Source organism: Phaethon aethereus, assembly GCF_964289735.1.
Source record: "Phaethon aethereus genome assembly, chromosome: 6".
Lineage (NCBI taxonomy): Eukaryota > Metazoa > Chordata > Aves > Phaethontiformes > Phaethontidae > Phaethon > Phaethon aethereus.
Window position 1 is genome coordinate 16,879,550 of NC_138580.1, and position 21,601 is coordinate 16,901,150.

Consider the following 21,601-nt stretch of genomic DNA (forward strand, 5'->3'; position numbering starts at 1 on the left):
CAGGATGCAGACAGGTGAACTATTAGGTTGCATCCTGTTTTGCTTCTTTCTTGTATAAAAAGAGCATCCAGTGTAGTCTTCCAAACTGAATAGAACCTACATTCTCTTTCTAAAAAAGGCAGCAATTCCTTCTTCCTCCTTCCCCACAAAATAGCAACAGAGTCCCTCCCATAGGGAGGGGAAAGGGCTTTCAACTGTTTCCTTGGGGGTGGATTTTTTTGGTAGATAGAGAAGTTGTAGCAGTAGAAAGAGTTGTACTTTAAATACTGACAGTACAGTGGCTTTTTAATTAAGCTGCAGGTTAATGGCACACATCCTCTTCAGTCCACAGCAAGTGTCTCACCAAAATTATAAAGTTATCAAGACCAAAATATGACAAGGGATTTAAAAAAAAAATATTTAAATTCTTCTAAACAGCTTGTAGGAAGTCCTGAAGGTATATTTATCATGAAAAATGAGTACCAATGCATATCCTGCAGTGGCCTCACTGGGATTTGATGATCAGGGTTTGTGCCATTCAGTGGAGAAGCCTATGTGCAAGTCAGCCTGTGTCTGAATGCTGGGTCCCACGCAGACCAGAGCAGGAGAAACGATGCATTCACTGTTAGTGAGAACTGGGTCACTAATGTGTAAATACATTTTTATAGAAAATCTGAGGGTTTCGAATTGGTAAGGGCCCTACGGATAGGTTTTCTGAGACTGGCAGCTCAATTCCTGAAACAGTAATCAACTTTGTTTTTAATTGACGTCTGTGTAGTTTATTACAGTAGGGTCCCACTTATGGCTTATGTGATGAGTTGTGTGTGAGGGTGTCAGCTTACTGGTTAGTGTTGATTGCTCATATAACTAGTATTGTGTTTCCCCTCCAGATATCTTTACTTTCTTGTTTGCATTCATAGCCAGAGAGATGTCATTTTATGCAGGTCTTAATTTGAACAGGTTACAAGTGCACAGTCATCACAAAGAGCAGTCTTCTGACAACAGGTTCTGACATTTTTGTCAATGAATGCAAATAAAATAGATTAGTTTGCCTGAGTGGAATCTAATCGTTACTCCCAAGGGTGTACAATGAGTTTCTTCATGGCTATGGCTGCAAAGAAGATTCTCAAATGCAATGAGTGCTGGCCATCTTTGTAATGCCAGAGGAGTAGCCACATGACTACCAGTTCATCCTGTTTGACTATTTACGGGTTTCCATCCATGTCTGCATTTCTGGAGAGCAGAAGGTGTCTGATATGGGGTGTTGTGTTTTCGTACACTTCTGTAGATGATAAGATGGCTTCATGTGGGATAAAAAAGATACTGACATGCATAATATTTTCTTTGATTTGTAAATTTTCTGTGCAATTTTATAGGCCAGACTTCATTGCATCCTATCTGAGAACTTGATGTCTGAAGTCCTGTAGTTGGAAGAGCTTTTTTTATTTACCTGATTGTCAGTGAAGAGAGAAATTTGCAATGATAACCTTACAGTTTATGGACATAAGAAAAAATGTCCAGAGACAAATTGTGCCAAACACTTATTTTTGTATTTAGAGCAAGTTTGTTAATATTTTTATTCCTAGGCATTTCTAGAAAAATAAGAGTCAGTAATTGCTCATGTAGATTTCAGCAAATATTCTGTTGTGCCTGAGGTGTCACACTTTTGCCATGGCATGTAGATAGTTTCTTAAATAAAATGTAAAACACCAGTTTTGCACTGGATGCTTTGTGGGCATAAAAGAATTGTGAATAAGAGATTTGCAATAGGAATTTATTAGACAGTTGCAATGAGGGTGGTATTTTATTGCAAGATTTTCTTCAGAAATGTCTCTTTCTAGACCTAAGATATTTTTTAAAAAACTAGTATTTAATTTCACTTTTTGTTGGCGTATGACTTTGCATTTTTATCTTACTGGATGTTTTTGTGTATTTTGGAGACTCTTCATGCTATACTGCTAGGTAGGCCAAATGCAATGATTGGTTTGATGAAAATGATTGGAATGAAATTAAAATCATTGGAAGAGTATTTGTAAACCAAATACTTGAGTATATAAAATCACTTTGAAGTTTCTTGTACGTCTGTTTCCCAGAGAAGATGAAGCCACATTTGTCTTTGAAGGGCATAGCAATCAGGTGAGAAGCAAAGCTCCGAGTTGCAACAAACAGAATTTGGGTTAGATGTTATGGGGAAAACAAATATAAAAAGCACAATGATTGTAGTCTAACATAGAAAGACAGGCCCAGGGAACTCGGAGAGTCTCCATCTTTGGAACTACTTGGAACTCAAGTCAGTGGAGCATTGAGCCACCTGATCCAAAGTGGCCCACAGTGACCCTGGTTTAAGCGGGGATTTGGACTGACCAGATGTCCTTCAGACATCCAGCCCAAATCATTCTGATCAATACCCATGGGCCATTTAGAGAGACCAAATCAAAATTGAAAAGCACCTTATAGGACACTGGAGTAGTTCAACAGCTCTTGATCTTAAAATTCTTATTTCTTGGCTTAAAGGTGAAGTAGGTCCTTAAAAAATTAGGACAGTTTTCTGATTATAATTTCTTTCTTCTTTTCAGTTACAAAGAGATGGTATTTACAGAGCAGTAGTTTAAAATTTATTATCAGGTTGTTTAACTGATTTGTCAGTGACTTTAAGTCCATTAATACAAATCATTACCACCAGTGGATAAACCAAAAGATTGGTAACAACAGGAGTCTTTTATCTACAGAAAGAGCTATTTCTTAACTAGGTGAATTTTTTAGAGGGGAGAGGGGATCCCCAAGGAAATGGAACTTGGACTGTAATACAGCTTTGTCTATTATTATGCTTAATTTGGTTGGCATAGTAATCAAGACCAAGGACTGAGCTGAAAAAACATAAAAATATAACTGCGTTTTTGTACTGCAACTGTTCAGGGATAAAAAGTGAATATAATTGTTCATGACATATTTCACAAGAAATATCAGCACTGGTGGATGTATTTTAGAGTAGAAAATGTATTTGAATGCCAGTGGGGAAGGGACTAAATTCCGTTAAAACTAAAAGATCTTCTATTCAAAGATTTTTTTAATTTTTAATTTTTTACCTGTAGTTCTCCAAACTTTTTTCACTGTGCTTGTTATCTAACCAGTCGAGTACGGTAGAAGAGGGAAGCAGAAGATAAAAATTTCTTGGTATGATCTGCAAAACAGTGCTTATTAGCAGTGCTGGAATTCCAATTTATGTTCACTTCCTTAAATGTGTGTGAGGGATGTTGGCGGAGAAGAAAACAAGTTGTTACTACACAGTAGTGGCCTGAAAAGGCTGTCAGTTTGTAACTCTAGGACCTGCTCTTCAAAACCCCAATGCCTGAGATTTGTCTGGGGCATATCAGAGTGTCTTTGGCTCCCTGAAGTGACTTGGTGGTCTAGTCAGAACACAGGAATTTTATCTGTTTTAGATTCATCAATCATTGGCCTGTCATTTGAGGGAGATGCGATGGACAGACCCAATTTTAGCCAGGCTGTTTCAAGATATTGGGAGAATCTGTCTTAAAATATTGTTGCCACATAACCTGTTTTCTGCATATATTATGGTCTTTCAGTGCCTAGGAGAACATTGTAGGGTTTTTTTCCGTTCCTTACAACAGATTTCAAAAGGAGGCAGTTCACAGTCAGTAGCAAGAAGAAGTCTTTTCTTCTGATGCTTGCCAGTGCAATGAAATGGAAAAGAATTTAAAAAAAAATTAAATGCGAAAGTAGTAGGGTGTCTGATAATTTTGAACAGTATTCTGGAATCATTCTGACAATAAAGACTTTTATTGCACCCTCATAGTGCCTGGGGTTTTAATTTAACACATCAATGAAAAGGCAGCATTTAAAAAACACCACCACCAGCACTGAAAACACCAGCAGGACTTGCTTTTATTAGTACAATTCGTAAGAAATTAGAACATTTAATGAGAAAATCATTAACCATGAAAAAAATGGACTGACTTAACTTGGGGAGCTTAAGTAGTGAGACTTCAATTTAGTTTGTCAGCTACTGGTAAAACAAATAAAAAGAGTGAAGCTGATCACCTCTGGAGCAGCAGGCACTTTAGCACACTTTCTTGTGTGATAGCTGCTGTTGAACAGAACATCTACCTCCTTTTCTAGAAAACCGTGGAGTCAAAAGCTAATGGGAGAATATCAAGCATGTCTTGTTTCACTCTTTTCAGAGATGCTGTCCTTCAGATTCGGTTCGGCATTTTATGAAACATAAATATATCGGCTAGTACTGTGTATGCTTCCAGTGAGCAGAGTGGAATACAGTATTTAAACGATGTCTCTTTCTCAGTGTGTTTACTTATGATGATTTTCTATGTTGATGTTTCCATGGCTGAAATAGTTGCAGTGACATATATGCCCATAACATCTGAACATAAGAAGGGCTATAGGTCAGGCTAAAGGTAATCCAGTAACCAGTCTTTAACAATACCAGAACAGGACAGGCAGATACTGTGACTTGTCCAGAATGCTTTCCTGCATTTTCTTCCTTAGTGGCAACATTATCTTTAATCTGTCCTGATAGAGTTCCTCTCTTCAGAATTCTCTTAAGAACTCTCTTAAGACTTTGTTCAAGCATTTTTTAAGCTGTTAAAACTTGCAGCATTGCACAGCAACCTGTAGTAAAGAGGTTAACTGGTTTTGTTTGAAGAGGTGCTTTTTTTTTATTATTTGTTTTTAACCCAACTCTTTGCTCTTGTTTTGAGAGAGGCAGTGGACTATCATTGCCTATTCATCCTTTTCAGAGTGCTTCTGAGTTTATAGATCACTGCTGTATGCCCTTCACTCTTGTCTTTTCCCAGGCTGAGGTGTCTGCCAGAGGGTAAAATTGGACAGTTCCTCACCTGTAATTAAACATGAAGAAAGTAAAGTACTAAAATCCAGCGGAATTTAGTTGGGCTTGTAGAGCTCTTGGTGACATTTTCACTTGTCAGGTTTGCAGTGTTTTACAGCTACCTACCTTTGAGGAGCTCAACAGTGAGGATGAAACTGATGTTACCTTTCTTGTTGGTGCAAGTCTCATTGTTTGCCTCTGCTTCTCTTTTGTCAGGCATGCACAGTTTGTAATACTTATCTCCATAATCATGAACAGCATTGCCCTGATGAAAAATCATCAAACTGCCTGTACAGAGACAAGATATACTCTAATGTCAATAACAACAAAGTAGTCTTTTAACTCCAATCACCCTACAGCTGTTGTTTTGACAATATTACACCTTCATTGTAAACTTAATGCTTTTATTGAAATAGGCCTGTATTTCAAAGGATGTTTAGCGGATATGTTTTGCATTGTAGAACAAACCTCTCTCAGCTTATAGGATCCAAAATGTTCTGGTTTTACTCTCTATCAAAAAAGCTAGGCCAGTGTTTTTTGTTCTTGGCTTTCAGGGGAAGACTTTTGCCTTGTCTATGCTTGTGTTTCTTCCTAGTATATCTGTCTTTTCCAGAGAGGCTGAAGTAATTGTCAGTGGCTTAGATAACAATTATCAACTTGAGTAGCTTGAGGTGGTATGGGTATGACTATCTCTTGATGCCTGTGGAATAGAACAAGAGAGATGTAAAGGAAAAATTTTTTTTGCCTTGAAAGTGTGCATTCTTTGATTTATTTATTTCTCCTTGTCTTTCAGTGAGTCAGCAGTTGATAAACCGCATTGATCAGTTTCTGGAAAATAAAGGTTCACAGTACTACATGAAAGGGATCAATTGTATCAGAGTTTTCAGAGAGGAGGCTATTAAGGTAATGTTAATACGTGAAAATTCTCAGCTTTTTCAAATTAGAGACATGATGGGCCTATTTGCTGTAGTAGAAACTTGATAATTTCTTGCTACAGCAAAAAGAATTGATTCGTAGATTAAAATCCGTTATGCTGTTTGCAAGTTTCAAAATCTATTTGCATCTTACGTTTCTTTATTCTTACTGGAACGGGGACTAGGTTCTCTGGTATTATTTGCTTTTCTTTGTGTTCTTTTAAAGATGAAAACACAAGGTCTCTGACCTGCTTGTGAAAGAAAAATAAGCAATCCTGCAAATTTCTTCTTAAATAAAGTTAGTTGCAAAAAAGTCTTTCTAGCTTTCTGAAAGGCAGTTTTTGTGGCTCCCCTTTCCTTAGAACTCTTGATTTTAGTAGAGATAAGCCCCAAAATCTGTACTGACTTTTGTGTTCACCATGTTAGATGACTTCATGAAGAACTAAGTTTGTAGCACTCCTTAGTAAGCTACTTTAATATTTCTCTGTTATCATTGCTGTTATTTTTTTTCAGCTGTCCAAGGTGCAGTGCTTTAATGACTTTCTGCAGGCCCTGAAATCAAAGGTGGAAGATAAAGCCTTAGCTGATTTCTGGGAGATCATGATACAAGGTAGGATGGCATTTAAAATACAAAAAAAAAGAAAAAAAAGAGGTATTTCTAGTTGTATTATCCATTATGTAAGAGAAAACGTTGTTAGCGATGGGACGCTAACCTAAACCCAGAGCAGCATATGATATGGTTCATTCCTGCAGCCTGTTTAAAGAAAATAAAAAAACCTTTCACATTACAACTTCCTTTTTTTGCACTAATAGTTTCATATCAGCAGTATCCATAATGCCTTGCCAAGTCTTGTTGAAATGGTAAATTAATTGTGGAAGAAGAGATACAAATTAAATGTTACAGGGTAAGGAGAAGAAGATATGATTTCAGCTGAATTTCAAAATAAATGGAAAGAACTCGTGCAGCAGAGATATAAAAAGATTCTTCCAAATTAGACTTCAAAAAAGGCATAGATAGCATTGAAATATGTCACTGATCATTTTGTGTTTAAGCAACCTGAAGGGACAGAATATGTGGTAATGCGACACGTACTTATGATTAAACTGGGAGATGCACAGCAGTGCAATTACAAAAGATGTTCAGACACTACACAAGTGATAAATAAGGGAATGTTTTCACAAATGTGAAACATGGTGGACTAAAAAAATATCTTTTACGTCATACTCTTGTCTTTAATGGGAACCAGTGCTAAGAAAATCTGTTAAATGCCCAGCTGTATCTCTTAAGTGTGCATGCTATAAAATGCAATGATATACTTTTTTTATAGCACCTTTCAAAGTGATGAACTCCAGACACTCTGTAATGTTTACTTTGTCCAACTTTTTCAAAATACAAGGTGGGGATTTGTTTAGCAACAAAAACAACAGCACAAGACAACACTAAAAGAAGACTATATTCAGTAGTATTGTAGGGGACCTTCTCTGAAGAAAATAGGTGGGGGGGGAGGGAAAGAAACAAAAAAACCCAACAAACTTTGCAAGTAGGAAAGTTGGCTCTTCCAAAGCCATGCTAGAATACTGTTTTAATAATTTTTAGCTGGTACAAACGAGAGTTTTTAACAAACTGGAGTATATTTTTGAGGGGAAAAAAAAATTACAAATACAAACCTGATACTTTCACACAAAATAGATTATCTTCTTGTGAGAAGATGGTAAAATCATGGTGCTTTATGCATAATCTAGCTCCTCTCAGTAGGTAGCTAAAAAACTGCTTTTCGCTTGCTGTTGCCAAAAGCAGAAGTTTTCTCTGCTTCTTGCCACATGACCCATGCCCTCTTTTCTACCAAATGTGGTATGCATTGGGCCTTGTCCTGAGCGACTGCAATCACTGAAAGGGGATGGATGTGAGTTAATTAGTGGCTCAGGAGTAAGGCAGATCCGACAAGTTCACATGTCTCCTGAAACCCTGCCATGTAGTTATATGAGCACTTTAAGGTGGCATTACGCTTGTGCTGCTGCTGAAACCTTTATGAATCTTTTGTTCTTCGCTCTCACACCCACAGCTTCTTTATTCAGGCACAAGCATTTGTGTAGCCAGGTGATGAGCTAGACTGGAAAAACTATTGGGGTAAAAAGTAATGGAGATTTTTTTTTTTTTCCTCGGGGGTCACTGCACAGGATGGTGGTGCTGCCACAACAAAGGAGCAAAGCAGGGGCAGGACCAGCACTTTGGTAGTCAGAGTGTAGGTAATCACAGCATAAGTGTTTGTATGTTAGGAATTAATTTTTCTAAGGCTATTAAGGACTGAAGAGCATGCTAAGAATGACTAAAAGTGTAATTTTGGATAGATTTTCAGCATTTCATCTGTGTTCTATGATTTCAGTGTCTCATTAGTTTGATTGTCATAATATTAGCAGTTTCCTAAACGGATACTTCCACAAGCTTATGAATATGCTCATTAATTTATTTTTATACCATAGTTGACTCATTTATGCAAGTCACATTTTCCTTTGAGCAATATTTTTTTTTTTATTTTTGCTGGTGCTGATGACACATTCAGAAGTTGGAAGACTTAATTTCATTTCACTTTTAACATCAAGTGCGTTTTTGGGAAGCCTTCTAATGATATTTTTATATCTCATTTTTTTTAGACAGAATTTCTTTGATCACTAAAGATGAAGCAGAGGGAAGTCTGGTGACTAGTGAAGAGGCTGAAAAGGTATCATTTTTTTAATGAGCATCTATTCGTATAGAGCCCGTGCTGTGGAACAGAAGATTCTTTCTTGATGTGGATAAATCTTCAGATAAATGAAATAGGATTCATATGAAGGAAGAAGAGTGTCCTTTTGCCACACAATTGAAATTGCCCCAAGTCAGAACAAAAATAATTCCCTAGCATGTGCCACAGCATTTGCTTTAATTGGTCTTTAGAAAGTAGCATGTATTGACATCATTATCTGAAAATATCCTCTACAAAGAATATGAACTTCAGGTATTCAGTTTAGTGGAACAGCAACAGACTGTTTATGTATGCAAAATCACTATCTGAACTTCATAGAAAGAACTGTGATCTCATTGTTATCACATGAGTTCAAGATTAGGGATACTTTTTTGTCTAAAGGTGTTATGAGTTCTAGCAATATGAAGTTGTTATGGCTAGTTTTCACCATATACGTAACGATAGCTGTATTTTCCACTTTATGCAGCTCTTCTGGATTGGTGGACATCATAGATGCTGCTGCTATTAATATTGTGATCATATTGGATCCTTTTGGAAACAAAAGTTTTTGGAGTATTTGCAGGTATTCTCTCTACAGGAATACAACACTTCAGTAACTGCAGTGATGAATGAAGGATGTTACAGTTACAAAGGAGCGAATTCTAACAGGCAGAATGATGCCTTCTGTTTGAAAGAAAGCAGAAGTCAGAGTTGCTGTCAAAAAATCATATTTATGTGGAGAGGATAAGGCAGCCATTCTTATATCAGGCTGCTGGCCTTGATTTTAAATAGTGTAGGAGAAAGAAGGTCCTTGTATTACAGACCCCTGAAGGTAAACCTGTGGCTAAAATCACTAAGTACTTTTCAAGAGAAGCAGCTTTTCTAAAAGATGCCACATTGATTTTTGCAACTTCCAGGCCTTACATTAGCAATAACTAGAAGGGGTGGAAGTCAGTTCTCCATGAGTGAGTTAATGAGTGGGTAAAAGGTTGTATTTTAGAAACTGCTTTTTTCATCTGTAACAATTTACCTCAAGGTGAAGAAGACACAGAAATGTCCTGAAAATGAAAAGCTAACAAACTGAGAGTGCAGCAAGCTAAGCACATGTACAGAGTACAAATGGGAGAATATGATGTTTTTTTTCTAGACATGAAGGACCTACTGGCTGTTTGGCATCACAAATAATTGTATAGAGCAACTTTTTTCCCCAGGGCTGATTTTAAAGAGTATCAGCTTTTTTTACATACTCCAGATGCTATGAATTTACTTGGAAACTTCTTAAGACAATATGTTTCTTGAGAACTTCACTTTTTAGTCTGAAACTACCATTGATGCTCCAAGTGTGCTAATGCTATGTGAAATAGTGACTATTCCTTAAGGAAATCTCGACTAGCCATGAAGACCTTACAGCATACTGTTGTCTTAACTGTGAGCTTGTGGCAGCTAAAAACTACTGTGCCTGTAGAGGAATGCAGCACAAATTTTAGAGTACCAAGGACTAGATTAACAGCTGCCAGGCTAAGCTGGAGCAAAGCATTTGTAGACTGACTTCAAAATTACTTTTCTGTTTAATGTCAACCTGCAGTCAGCCAGATGTTGCAATATAGGAAATTCTTTTATGACTGATTGAAGGTTCTACAACAGCATTAACTTCCCTTTAGGGGAATAAGAGAGATTGCATGAAATCAGCTCAGCAACAGAGTTCTCTAACATGGCTGTTACCTTGACTTTAAGAATAAATGGGTTGCATCTCTTTGCTAACTAGGTGGCTGGCAATCCCAGTTATTCACTAGATAACCACCTCCCCACACACTCTCCAGATCCAAAACTGGAACCCTGATTTGCCATTGTCTGTTGAAGGTTTATATGACTTTTTACTTAAGAAACTGGAAGACTGGATATTCTTGGAGTAAGATCTGCAGGGATAGAAAATTTTATCTCGAGATTATGGGGCTGATCTAAAATCTAGTCCTCCTTGGTCCAGTTAAACCCTGCCACAGATTTCCTGTGTGATACAAAGCCAGCATTTTCCTAGGTCTGTAGTAGGTTGCAAAAATGGTTCATTTGTTTTCTATACTGAAGGTGATACCCTTCACTAAAGGGTTATATTGGATCTTTTAAAAAATCAAACAGTAGAGTAAAATGCAGGTTTTCTTCACCTCTGTAATAGGTATTATGCAAACATGTAGGTCAAGGGATTGGCTCTCAGTGTGGTTCCTGTGTGACACAAAAGCCTTTTCTCTTACGTGCAGATGCTAGTGATAGCAGTTTCAGGACTGTTTTCAATATAAGATTTCAGGTTTATAGGGTTGCTGTTTGAAGGAGAAAGGAGGACTTACAAGGCTGCTTATTAGAAAGGTAACAGGTCAAATTTTTCTTTTTGGTTGAGCTACATTATTCATGCATAGTTTCCTATCACTGAGAAAAATTATTTTAGGTAGGCTGGGGTTTTTTTTCTGTAATAGTGGAGATGACCAGTTGCTTGACCAACCTGATCTCCTTCTATGACCAGGTGACCCGCCTAGTGGATGAGGGGAAAGGCTGTGGATGTTGTCTACCTGGACTTTAGTAAAGCCTTTGACAGCATCTCCCACAGCGTTCTCCTGGAGAAACTGGCAGCTCTTGGCTTAGACAGGTGTACTCTTCACTGGGTAAAGAACTGGCTGGATGGCCAAGCTCAGAGAGTCGTGGTGAATGGAGTTAAATCCGGCTGGTGGCTGGCCACAAGCGGTGTTCCCCAGGGCTCGGTTGTGGGGCCGGTCTTGTTCAATATCTTTATCGATGATCTGGATGAGGGGTTTGAGTGCTCCCTCAGTAATTTGCAGACGACACCAAGTTGGGTGGGAGTGTTGATCTGCTGGAGGGCAGGAAGGCTCTGCAGAGGGATCTGGACAGGCTGGATCGATGGGCCAAGGTCAACTGTATGAGGTTTAATAAGGCCAAGTGCCGGGTCCTGCACTTGGGTCACAACAACCCCATGCAACGCTACAGGCTTGGGGAGGAGTGGCTGGAGAGCTGCCCAGCAGAAAAGGTCCTGGTGGTGCTGGTTGACAGTCGGCTGAATATGAGCCAGCAGTGTGCCCAGGTGGCCAAGAAGGCCAAGCAGCATCCTGACCTGTATCAGCAATAGTGTGGCCAGCAGGAGTAGGGAAGTGATTGTGCCCCTGTACTCAGCACTGGTGAGGCCGCACCTTGAATCCTGTGTTCAGTTTTGGGCCCCTCACTATCCAGAGAGGGGCAACGAAGCTGGTGACGGGGCTGGAGCACAAGTCTTAAGAGGAGCGGCTGAGGGAACTGGGCTTGTTCAGCCTGGAGAAGAGGAGACTGAGGGGAGACCTTATCATGCTTTACAACTACCTGAAAGGGGTTTATGGCGAGGTGGATGTTGGTCTCTTCTCCTGAGTAACTAGTGATAGAACAAGAGGAAATGGCCTCAAGTTGCGCCAGGGAAGGTTTACACTAGATATCGGGAAAAATTTCTTTACTGAGAGAGTGGTCAAGCATTGGAACAGGCTGCCCAGGGAGGTGGTGGAGTCACCATCACTGGAAGTATTAAAAAATCATGTAGACGTGGTACTCTTGGGCTATGGTTTAGTGGGCTTGGTGGTGGGTTGATGGTTGGACTTGATGATCTTAAAGGTCTTTTCCAGCCTTCATGAGTGTGACTCTATGCTTCTGTGATACACTCTTTTTAGAGCATGAGGATGATAGGTTGAAATAGCAGAAATGTCAAGTGTTTTTTCTGGTTGCTTTGGGGAAGATAATGAATTTCAGCACAACTATTACATTTATGCAAAAGCAAATTACATGTAATACAGATTTTGGAAAAAAACCCCCAACTTTGGATGTTCAGCATTTGATGGAGACTTCAGGTTTCAATTTATTGCAAATCATCATACATTTCTTTAGCTTTTAGTGTGGGAAAGCTCATTTTGAAAACTTTGAAAAATGTGCTACTTTCAGAAATACCATTTGACTCTTAATTAACTATGTAAAATGAAATTTGATCTGGCACAAAAAGCCTTCCAGAGCTGACAATGTTATTAGCTTTTAGTTTCATAGTATGTGCTTTATAATACTACTAGATTGAGAACTTTTCCAGCAAAAAAGATACACAGATATACAGCATCTTGAAATTCTAATTCCTTCTGGCCTTGTCACCTTCTCATTTTTATTTTTTCAGTGGCAATATCTATATGATAAGTTGAAGTCAGCATGTTAAAACTTAATCAGCGTTGTCTGTGGAGTAAGCTTTCTACATTCCTTTTGGATGTTGCTGTTTAGGATGCAGGAAAGGTCTGACTTTTGGGTACTGAGACAACTAGGCAGAGATTGTCTACATCCTCTTTTGGATAACATCTACTTTTGGTGTTAACCAAAAGCAATGTATTTGCTTTTCATCCTAGTGGATATGATATCTGGTACTACAAATGGGATGCAGCAGGTAACTTCTCAGTTTTTTACCCTGTGTCTAAAACTGTCACTATTGCTTTAGAGAAGGATTAGAACATTTTATTTATGTAAAATAATATTTAAGCTTTTTACAGTACAAGTGTATTTTCTCAGAGACTGGTATTGCTCTGATATAGGGATCCCATGACCTTTTACAAAATGTCTATGGCTGTTATAGCTGAAGTCCTCAGGTAAACAGCAGCTTGCTTTCAGGAGCCAGCTGTTTGCATAAAAGAGTTACCTAAACTCTAAACAGGTATATACAACTTGTTAGAAAATAACCACATTAAACTAGCTGTTCTCTTTCATCATGTAGAGTTATAGCGAAGTTGTTTCTGAATTAAGGATGATGAAACTAAAAAGTCATGGAACGTGGCTTTTCTGCCTTCCCAGCTTTCTCAAACGTCTTTTTATCTGAGACAGGGTTGTTCCTGGCTCTGTGTACTTGTTCTGGTGCATTTTAATATGAAAAAGAAAATTTATGATTTTATAGTAAGGATATTGGTATCTTTTTTAGGAATGTAACCATGGCCATACTGTAATGGACAAAATTTCTATCTAGCCCAGAATCCCATGTTTGACAGTGGGATTTATTTATAACTGGGTTTATTTATAACTGGGTTTAGTTATAATAACTACAAATAACTACCCAAAGATGGGTAGGGGAAAGTGTACAGTCCCAGGCTCCAGCCACTGGTGTCTCAAGTACTTTCTGTGCTTGAGGCTGTTTCTGTGGTCTCAGTAGACTTCAAAGCGTTTCTCTTCTATGAACTTTCCTCATCTCCTCGTGAGACTAGGGACTAATATTTGCAGTATCCTTATTACAGGGTGTTCCACAGCTTAACCATTGTCTGAAGAACCATATCTGTTTGTCTGTTATTCAACACACCTCCCCATAAAATCCTTTAAAAGCAAGTCTTAGGAAATCTCCTGTACTTTATGATTACTTTGGAGGGTGGAAACCAGAACAAACTTCACTCATAATTTTTAATTACAGGTGGATTCATTTTCATATACAAAGGAGACATTCTGTTAATTTAACATTATGGGTCTGAGTTTGGTCAGTACCATATAAATACATTTGTGTTTTCAGTTCTTGGCTCTGGAAGAAAAGAAAAATGAAACTCTGCCTCCCACAGATGAAGGTGGTGATGTTGATGATTTGGTAAGTACCATAAAGACATAATGTGGCTTTAGAATTAAACTGTAACTGAAAGGTGCAGTGAGAGAGAGAGAGAGTGTTACTTAAAAGAGTAGATTAGAGTGCATGGCTTAGAAAACACCTAAGGAATTGAGTCAGTAAAGAACCATGTGAAATTGCTTATTTGCTATTGTGAAACATAACCAAGTGTGTAATTTCATGATGGCAAATACTGTGTTATATAGTAACACAGGTGTTTACATAAGTTAAATGTGTCCTCTAGTGTGTTTCAAAAGAGCCAGTGATGCTGCTCATTTGATAGTAGATTGTTATAATTTACTATAATAGCATTTAACAACGCTTGTAGATCTGTAATGGCTATTTATGTGGGTTGAAAACTGAAGATAATTTTTAAAAAGGTGTTTTAATCTTCTCAATTAGCCTTCTCTATTTAGGCTTGCTGGAATTCAAGGATTTCAGGAGGTTTTTTAATAAATATTTTAGCCATTTTTCACAGGCTGAGTCATTACAAATCTGTCTCCAAGGCTTAAGATGATGGTGTAGACAGTTTTAAAGAAGCTTCAATAGCAGGCAGATTCCTACTTTTGGACTGTATGTTTTTAAATCTATAAATTGCACATATGATTATGTGAAGATGAGATTTTTAGGTTTGTTTTTGTACTTTATAGCAGCTTAGTATCAAGTTCTGTGTAGTTGTTTACGTTGCACGATAAGGATTTCTGAATTTGCTTTGTTTTCTAAGTGCTAAACACACTTAAGAAATAACTTGAATTCAATGCTGCTTCTTCCAAATCTGTTTCTTTTATTTGCAGCTGGACATGATGTGACTGGGGAATATATGGTGACTATATAAGCAAAGTTTTGGAAGAGATCTCCCTGTGAGACGGGGAACAAAAGAGGATGCTAATGAGAAGAGAGTATATCTGTCTCTATTTTCTCGAACGAGAGCAGAAGTCCCAGAGACCTTTCCAGTTGGTATAAATGTCATCTGACTTTTCAAAACTAGAAGAGAAGATTGAAATAATCTGAAGTATTTGTGAAGTAATGATACCTTTAAGGCATCTCTTTTTTTTTTTTTTTTTGGTCTTTAGCACACTGAATCTAGCTTATTCTTGGTATTGCTTTCAGCTAAACACTACTAAATTTAATGAGAACCTGTGCTGGCGCCTGAAATTCTTGTTACGTTGCCTGGGAAGGAAGATAGCAATGTCACAGTGAGGTTACCAGGTAATGTTTTGTCTTTAGTATAGGTAACTCCGTAGCATTATTATCACGGAGGGAAAAAGTCTCTATTTTCACACTTTTTTCCTATTAAAAACAGAGCAAAAAAACCCCATCAAAGGCTTATGGGAAAAAATTCTAGGCCAGGGAGTCACAAAGTAATACACAACAGACTGAAGCACACAGAAAAGCCAAGTGTGCTGATTTTGCCACATTGCACACAAATCAGTAATTATGGTCATGTCTGTGCTACAGGTTCTGTATTCTGTCAGTTCAGCAGCAGTTCAGCAGTCCCTGTCTCTTTCTGTTATAGGTTTTCCTGTTTCAGTTTTTGGACTTTTAACTAGTATGGTTACTGTAGATACTTCTGATGCTAAAAGGATGAATGAATCAGTTATATCCCCATTTCATACACTGCAGATAACTGCTAAAACAGAGCAGAAGAATCCATGAAAGCTGTACACTGACACCTGTGATAGATAACTGATAATAGTAAACATTAGTAACCAAAATAGAGTCCTGTCCACACAGAGCAATACAAACTGGTCAAATACTGCTTAGAAAGAGATACTCAGATTTGATTACAGATCTAGAGAGATGCTAATGACACCTTCACAGGTGCTTGTTTGTTACAACCAGACTCATTCCTTTAAAAAAATGTGCTTTCAATATTGCAAATGTTTAAACATACTGTGCAAAATGGTATTAAGATCATAAAAAAGAAAAAATATCATGAGCTGTCATTAAAAACAGTTTTGGATTATCTGCACTTTATACTGAGCAACAGCTCCTGTCTGGGAAACAGCAATTCTTTTTGCCCCTACCTCTCTATACAGTGACCTCCTCTCTCCTTTCTTACATCCTATCGTGATTGAATTCATGTAGACTTTGAAAGAGTTTCTCGTATGCAGATGGCAGGGCATAAGTGAACTTTCCAGACCTTAGAGCATTTGTGTCACCAGAAGATATTTTTCTGAACTTTAAATAGAAATATTTGGTCAGTCCATTGTTCTGAATGTCTTTTAAAGCAAATTTATAGAGTATAACACTGACTGGGTTGGGGTTTTTTTAACATTTCATTAATTTGTTTGATTAATAAAATATTTAAAAGTTTGCTTTTTTATTCTTCAGAACCATGTTTGCCAACATCAGATGATTAACTACCTATGCACTACCTAAGAGAGACTATCAAAAGCCTCTCTTCTGGCCATACAATGCAAACACTGAATATCAAAAGCCCTCTTACAGAAGCTGAGTGTAATTACTTGTTCTATTCTTTACAAAATCCAAACTTCACAACATCCCAATAAAATAATTTTTACCATTTTGTAGAGATAATGATGAGTCTTAGTCAAGACCAGACAATAGAAAATAAAAATAAGGATTAGGGCTTTCTGTTTCTTTTGAACCAGTTGAACACATTTTTAGAGACTATTGCTTCTGTTGAGCGATAAACATTTAGTTCATGGAGTATTATTTCATAGATCTTCTTGTTACCTCTATAGCACATTTAGGCTCAGTATGGTAACTGAGTTGCTAGTCCTGAAGAGGGGAATGGGAATTTATGACTCATAGTTAAAACAAGTGAAAGCAAATTCTTAGAAGGCAAGCAAAGTGTCGTTCATTCAGTCCAGCCTTCTGTGTATCATTCATCAGAAGCTTGTGATATGTCTTACTGAGAGTCTATCAGCAGCCTGATTTCACACTTGTTTTTTGGCAAAGGGCCAGCTTTCAGGTTCTTACTAAATGACTGGAGGAGATCTTTCACTTAGTCTAAACTCACGTTTTCGTTTATAAAGTCTGACCTAATTACTCACTAATCACATTGAGGATACTCGTTCTGAATTAGAATACTGGCCAGTCTTGGGAAGCAATAGAGCAGTCAGTCTTCCACTTCAAAAGCAGACATGCAGGAAACGCCATGCAAATTTGTCTTGCAAGCAGCAGAACATCCTCTATCCTGTACTTCATAGCCAGAGAAATTATCAAAGAATCTAAAAAAAGAAAAGATAATGGCTGTGATTTTTGTTACATGATACTGATTTATTTTCTTTTTTCCCCTGGAAGGAGTGCCTCACTGGAAAGCTCTTTGGGTGCTAATAATATGGGACAGTAACCTTGGTTAGCCTTGTTTGCTGAGAGATCAAAGCTTATGATTGTGTCTTTCTGTTAATTTACTGCTCTGGTAACTCTTGAAATGATTGGACAGTATCAGTCAGCTGTGATGGAGAGGCAGTGATTTCAGCATTATGTTTTAAAAGATTTTTATGAAAGCTGATGTTGGGAAGAGGGAAAAGGAAAAGGAATGAAGACTTCAGCCTTTTTTTTCCTCTTTGGCTGGCCTGGCAGCTGAGAGTACCAGCCAGCAGGCTAATCATGTCACATCAGCAGTAACATGTGTTGCCTGGTCTTCAGGTCCTCTTCCTTCTTCTCTTCCTCAGTTAGAAGAGGAATGTGGACTAGAAAAAGTATTTGCAGTGTGGACTTTGGGAGGTGGAAAGTATCCAGAGGTGTTATATCAGGAAGTGCAATTAATATGGGAGCTGGGGCCATAGCATGAAATAGTGAATACTCCACAGAAAGGACAAAATACTGGTTTTGGGAGCTGGAAATCTGTAAGCAACCAGGTTATATCAGTTCTGCTAATGGAGTGCTCTGTCACTGAGTAGTGGGGTCTGCTGACTCAGTAACATGGTTCTCAAGTCTTGTCCCATTCATTTTTGTACTCAGAAACCCAGTTTGTCCTCTCGGACAGTTGTGGAAACGTTACAGAAGTAGTGGAAGATCACTTCCAAAATGTTACATAGTTGAAGACTTGTGATTTGTGTGATACTAGATTGGCTTGAAATGAATTGTGAGGTCAGCAGTATGGTGTCAACATGTTTCGAGAGTTCTGGAAGCAAGGTTCCATCTCTGTCCTTACAATGTGGCATAAAAATATGACACATACCATCAATAATACACATTTAATAATACACTTACAAAAGTAAGACACATACCGTTTATTATGCAAGGAGATCTATTCTGCTGCACTGTGGTCTCTTAGTTGTTAGGTAGATTTTCTTCTTGCTAAATTTCCTGATGTTTTGTTTTTGGCAGAATTGTCTGTGTGGTGTTGGGGCAGGGTCTTTGGAATTAGAAAATGAGGAAGGAAATTCACAGTCATCTGTGGAAGGCTGGAGAAGTTATTTTCTACAGACAGGGCCCATCTTTATGTTCTGCATTTGCACATTGCGTAGCGTAGCAGATCCTGCTCCTTAGGACGAGGTTGCTGGCCACTACCACAAGTCGTATGATAAAAGGTAAGGGAGGAGTTCCCTCGCTATCTCAGTTGGGTTGGGCGTAATCTGGAAAGAGGAAGAGTTCTGACTTGTATTTTGTTAAGCTGGCAAATATCCTGGTAGATATTCCTGTTGTGTTATAAGCAATAGGGCTGTTTTGGTTTTGTTCCACCACCCTACCACCACCAGTGAAATAAGCAGTTAAATTTAGCTGTTGGTTTGTGACAGAGGAAAACTAATTCCCACCAAACTTTCAGCTTTGCTTTCTTTTCCCTTCTGTCTTCATTCTTCTTCTCTTGGTACTAGTACAGCACTAGACACATAATGGACCACAGTGTGTGGCAGCATTAAGAAGAATAAGTATTGGATGTAGAAAACATCCAAGTTTTCTCATCCCTCTTTTGAGATGCAAGTTACAAAGATGATACTAAAAAAAAAACTAAAAATGTTCCCATCACTAGCAGGGACTGGAGGCCCATCCAGGCCTGTGTTTCTAAATTCTTTGAAGAACTACTGCATAGAAAAGAAAAGCTTTCTTTGTAAGCCCCACCACTGCAAAGGTGCTAGGAAATGAAGACAGTATTGACTTCTGCAAGAGGTTACTTGTCTTTCTAGGTGGTGGAGTTTAGGTATATAGCATTTCTGTGCATTGTTTTGAAGGCAGCTTTGTGAGAAGCTCTGCACCAGTTTGGACTCTTCTTGTAATTATTAAACCTGAAAGTTTTAGAGGAATAGATTACCACATACTAAGGAAAATAAAGGAAACCAGTATAGGTGAAGTCTTCTTTTGTAACACTGTTGTAATCTGATGTGAAGAACTAAAATAGATATATTAAAAAGTCAAGGCTGAGATTTTTAACCTCTCTTACCTTTCCCAAAGGATGAAAAGCTACATTGAACTCTGCATAAAAATTTGGCATAGAGGCAGAGATACTCTTTGCAGTACAAGAAAATTACTTGGAAAACATTTGAACACATCTTAGCGTAGCTTGAAGTTTGACCATATTTTTCCATGTAGCAAGTTTTTGATAAGTGTCGCCCTCTTCCCCCTTCCCCCATTACTGTTTTGGAATAATACTTGCACTTATGAAAATAAAAGAAATAGAAAGCCTGTCCCTTCCTCTAGTTTTTACAGACCAGACGTAATTTTAGTGCATCTGTGAGCTGAGTGAGGTAAAATAGCTGTAGTGCTTGATTGTTGGAGTTTTATATCACTTGGATGTGTGAGAATTCCTTCTCCAGCCTGCTAATGTGAATAGTCAAATAACAAATATTTTCTCCCCTCAGAGTGAGGTACATCCACAATGTGAAGAAATGGTGTATAGCCTCCTGCACTATATTGGCTTTTGATAAGAGTTATAGCAGCTGTATCAGAATGTTTAGGGATCCTTTACTTACTAAAAAAGAGGGAGGGAGAAAGGGTATTTTTATTTCATCCCCAGCAGGCCAGCATGGAAAGCCCTGAGCTGAATGGGTAAGAGTGTTGGACAACAGCTTTTCCCTGTGGTCCCTTAACACTGTGCATGAACCCCGTGTGAACTTCATCTTCTAGCCCTCAGCTTTCCTCAATGTCCAGGGAGTGTCACTTGCCTGTCTACAAAGGATGAAAAATGGCTCAGCAAAGGTGAAATGAGAAATAACATCACCACCTTTGTTTAGTGAATTGGGATGTAGGTTTTTCACCCTGGAGTCTTCTAGTACTCCTTGTGAACTTTCAGCAGTTACCAACTATAGTATCTCCATGTTTCAGTTTGGCCCCAAGGTTTAGAAGGCTGTATGCGCTCCAGAAAGAACTTAGCGTACACAATATTAATCCACCTTTCACAAAACTGCTGGGTAGCGTACAAATTTGTATGTCATCTGAATCCCACCTTCAGCTAGCATTCTGGTCATTTTCTAGAAGCTAACCTTGCTAATTAACTGAATTTTCTTGTGGGGGAATTTATCAAAGATAACATCAGACAGCAGGTATATTCTTCTCCCTGAGGAAGAGGAGTAAAGGAGACAAAGGGTTTTGGGGAGGAAATAATTTTTGGTGAGATAGAAACTGCATATGATTAATGAGCTTACTTCTGGCTTATGTTCTACCACATGAAGTACCAGAATTTACCAGTGTGTTCTGTAGCTTATTAAGCTTTTGTTTCTCTGGTATGGGTTGTGCTTTGCAGGCAGTAACATTACCTTTAAAGGCATGCACTTACTGGAGAAAGGTCTTGAAGGGACAGAGCTAGGAAGGTTTCTATCTTAAGCCTTTAGTATTTGCCAGGGAACAAGAAAAACTTGAAGAGATCTGCACTTACAAGGACCATATGTATCACTGAGCTGGTTGGGTTTGTTGCACATTGTTTGTAAGGAGTCTGTGGCTCTACCAAAAGGGATGATTCAAAACTTTGTGAGGTCTGGTGGTCAAGCTTCAGGTACTCTGGATGAGGTATGTTCTGTAACAGGTGCAATCTCTCCATGATGTACTAATACTAAATCTAAGTTAAAAGAGTCAGAGAAATGTTCTGTGTCCCCAGTAGCTTCATTAAAAATTTTTCATTGTCTTATTTCATAAGAAAGTAGAAGAGCTAATCTTCTGGTTCACTAGGGGAGGACAGCAACAGTAGGGTTTTATTCCTAGCTCCGCTGAAGACTCATTTGGGGCCACTTATTCAACCTCTCTGCCTCCTGATTATCCTTCCTTTGCAGTTGGGGAAAGTTGTTTACTCATGGCATCTCACAGAGAAGGCAGTTGAAAGACTTCTGAGGTACTTTGGTTGCATGAGACTTCATATAGAGAAGATACGTAAGTGCAAAAGTTTTATGGCAAAAGATTGGGGGCGAGGGGGAGTAAATGAAGACAAAAAGCAAGTTACTGTGATGCTCCCTGGGACATGAGGAGAACATGATCATTAGTCTTGAGAAGTGGAGCAGTGGGAATTCCATTAAGTGTCTCACAGGCAGCAGGAATATGTGAGAGGCAGACATTAGACAGACAAAGACCAAGGTATTCTGGAGAAATGAACAAT

General features: G+C 38.3%; 1 protein-coding gene across 1 annotated transcript in view; it reads left to right on the top strand.

Moving 5' to 3' along the window:
- The window catches only part of XRCC5 (X-ray repair cross complementing 5), a gene marked incomplete at its 3' end in the record, with an annotated part of 60,009 nt that extends 45,897 nt beyond the window's left edge, over window positions 1-14,112 (top strand). Inside the window, exons 17-20 of the mRNA XM_082001376.1 lie at window positions 5,634-5,743; window positions 6,268-6,364; window positions 8,407-8,474; window positions 14,020-14,112. Of these exons, the coding sequence (XP_081857502.1) occupies window positions 5,634-5,743; window positions 6,268-6,364; window positions 8,407-8,474; window positions 14,020-14,112 (368 nt within the window). The remainder of the gene's footprint in view (window positions 1-5,633; window positions 5,744-6,267; window positions 6,365-8,406; window positions 8,475-14,019) is intronic.
- Window positions 14,113-21,601: the final 7,489 nt, after the last annotated feature.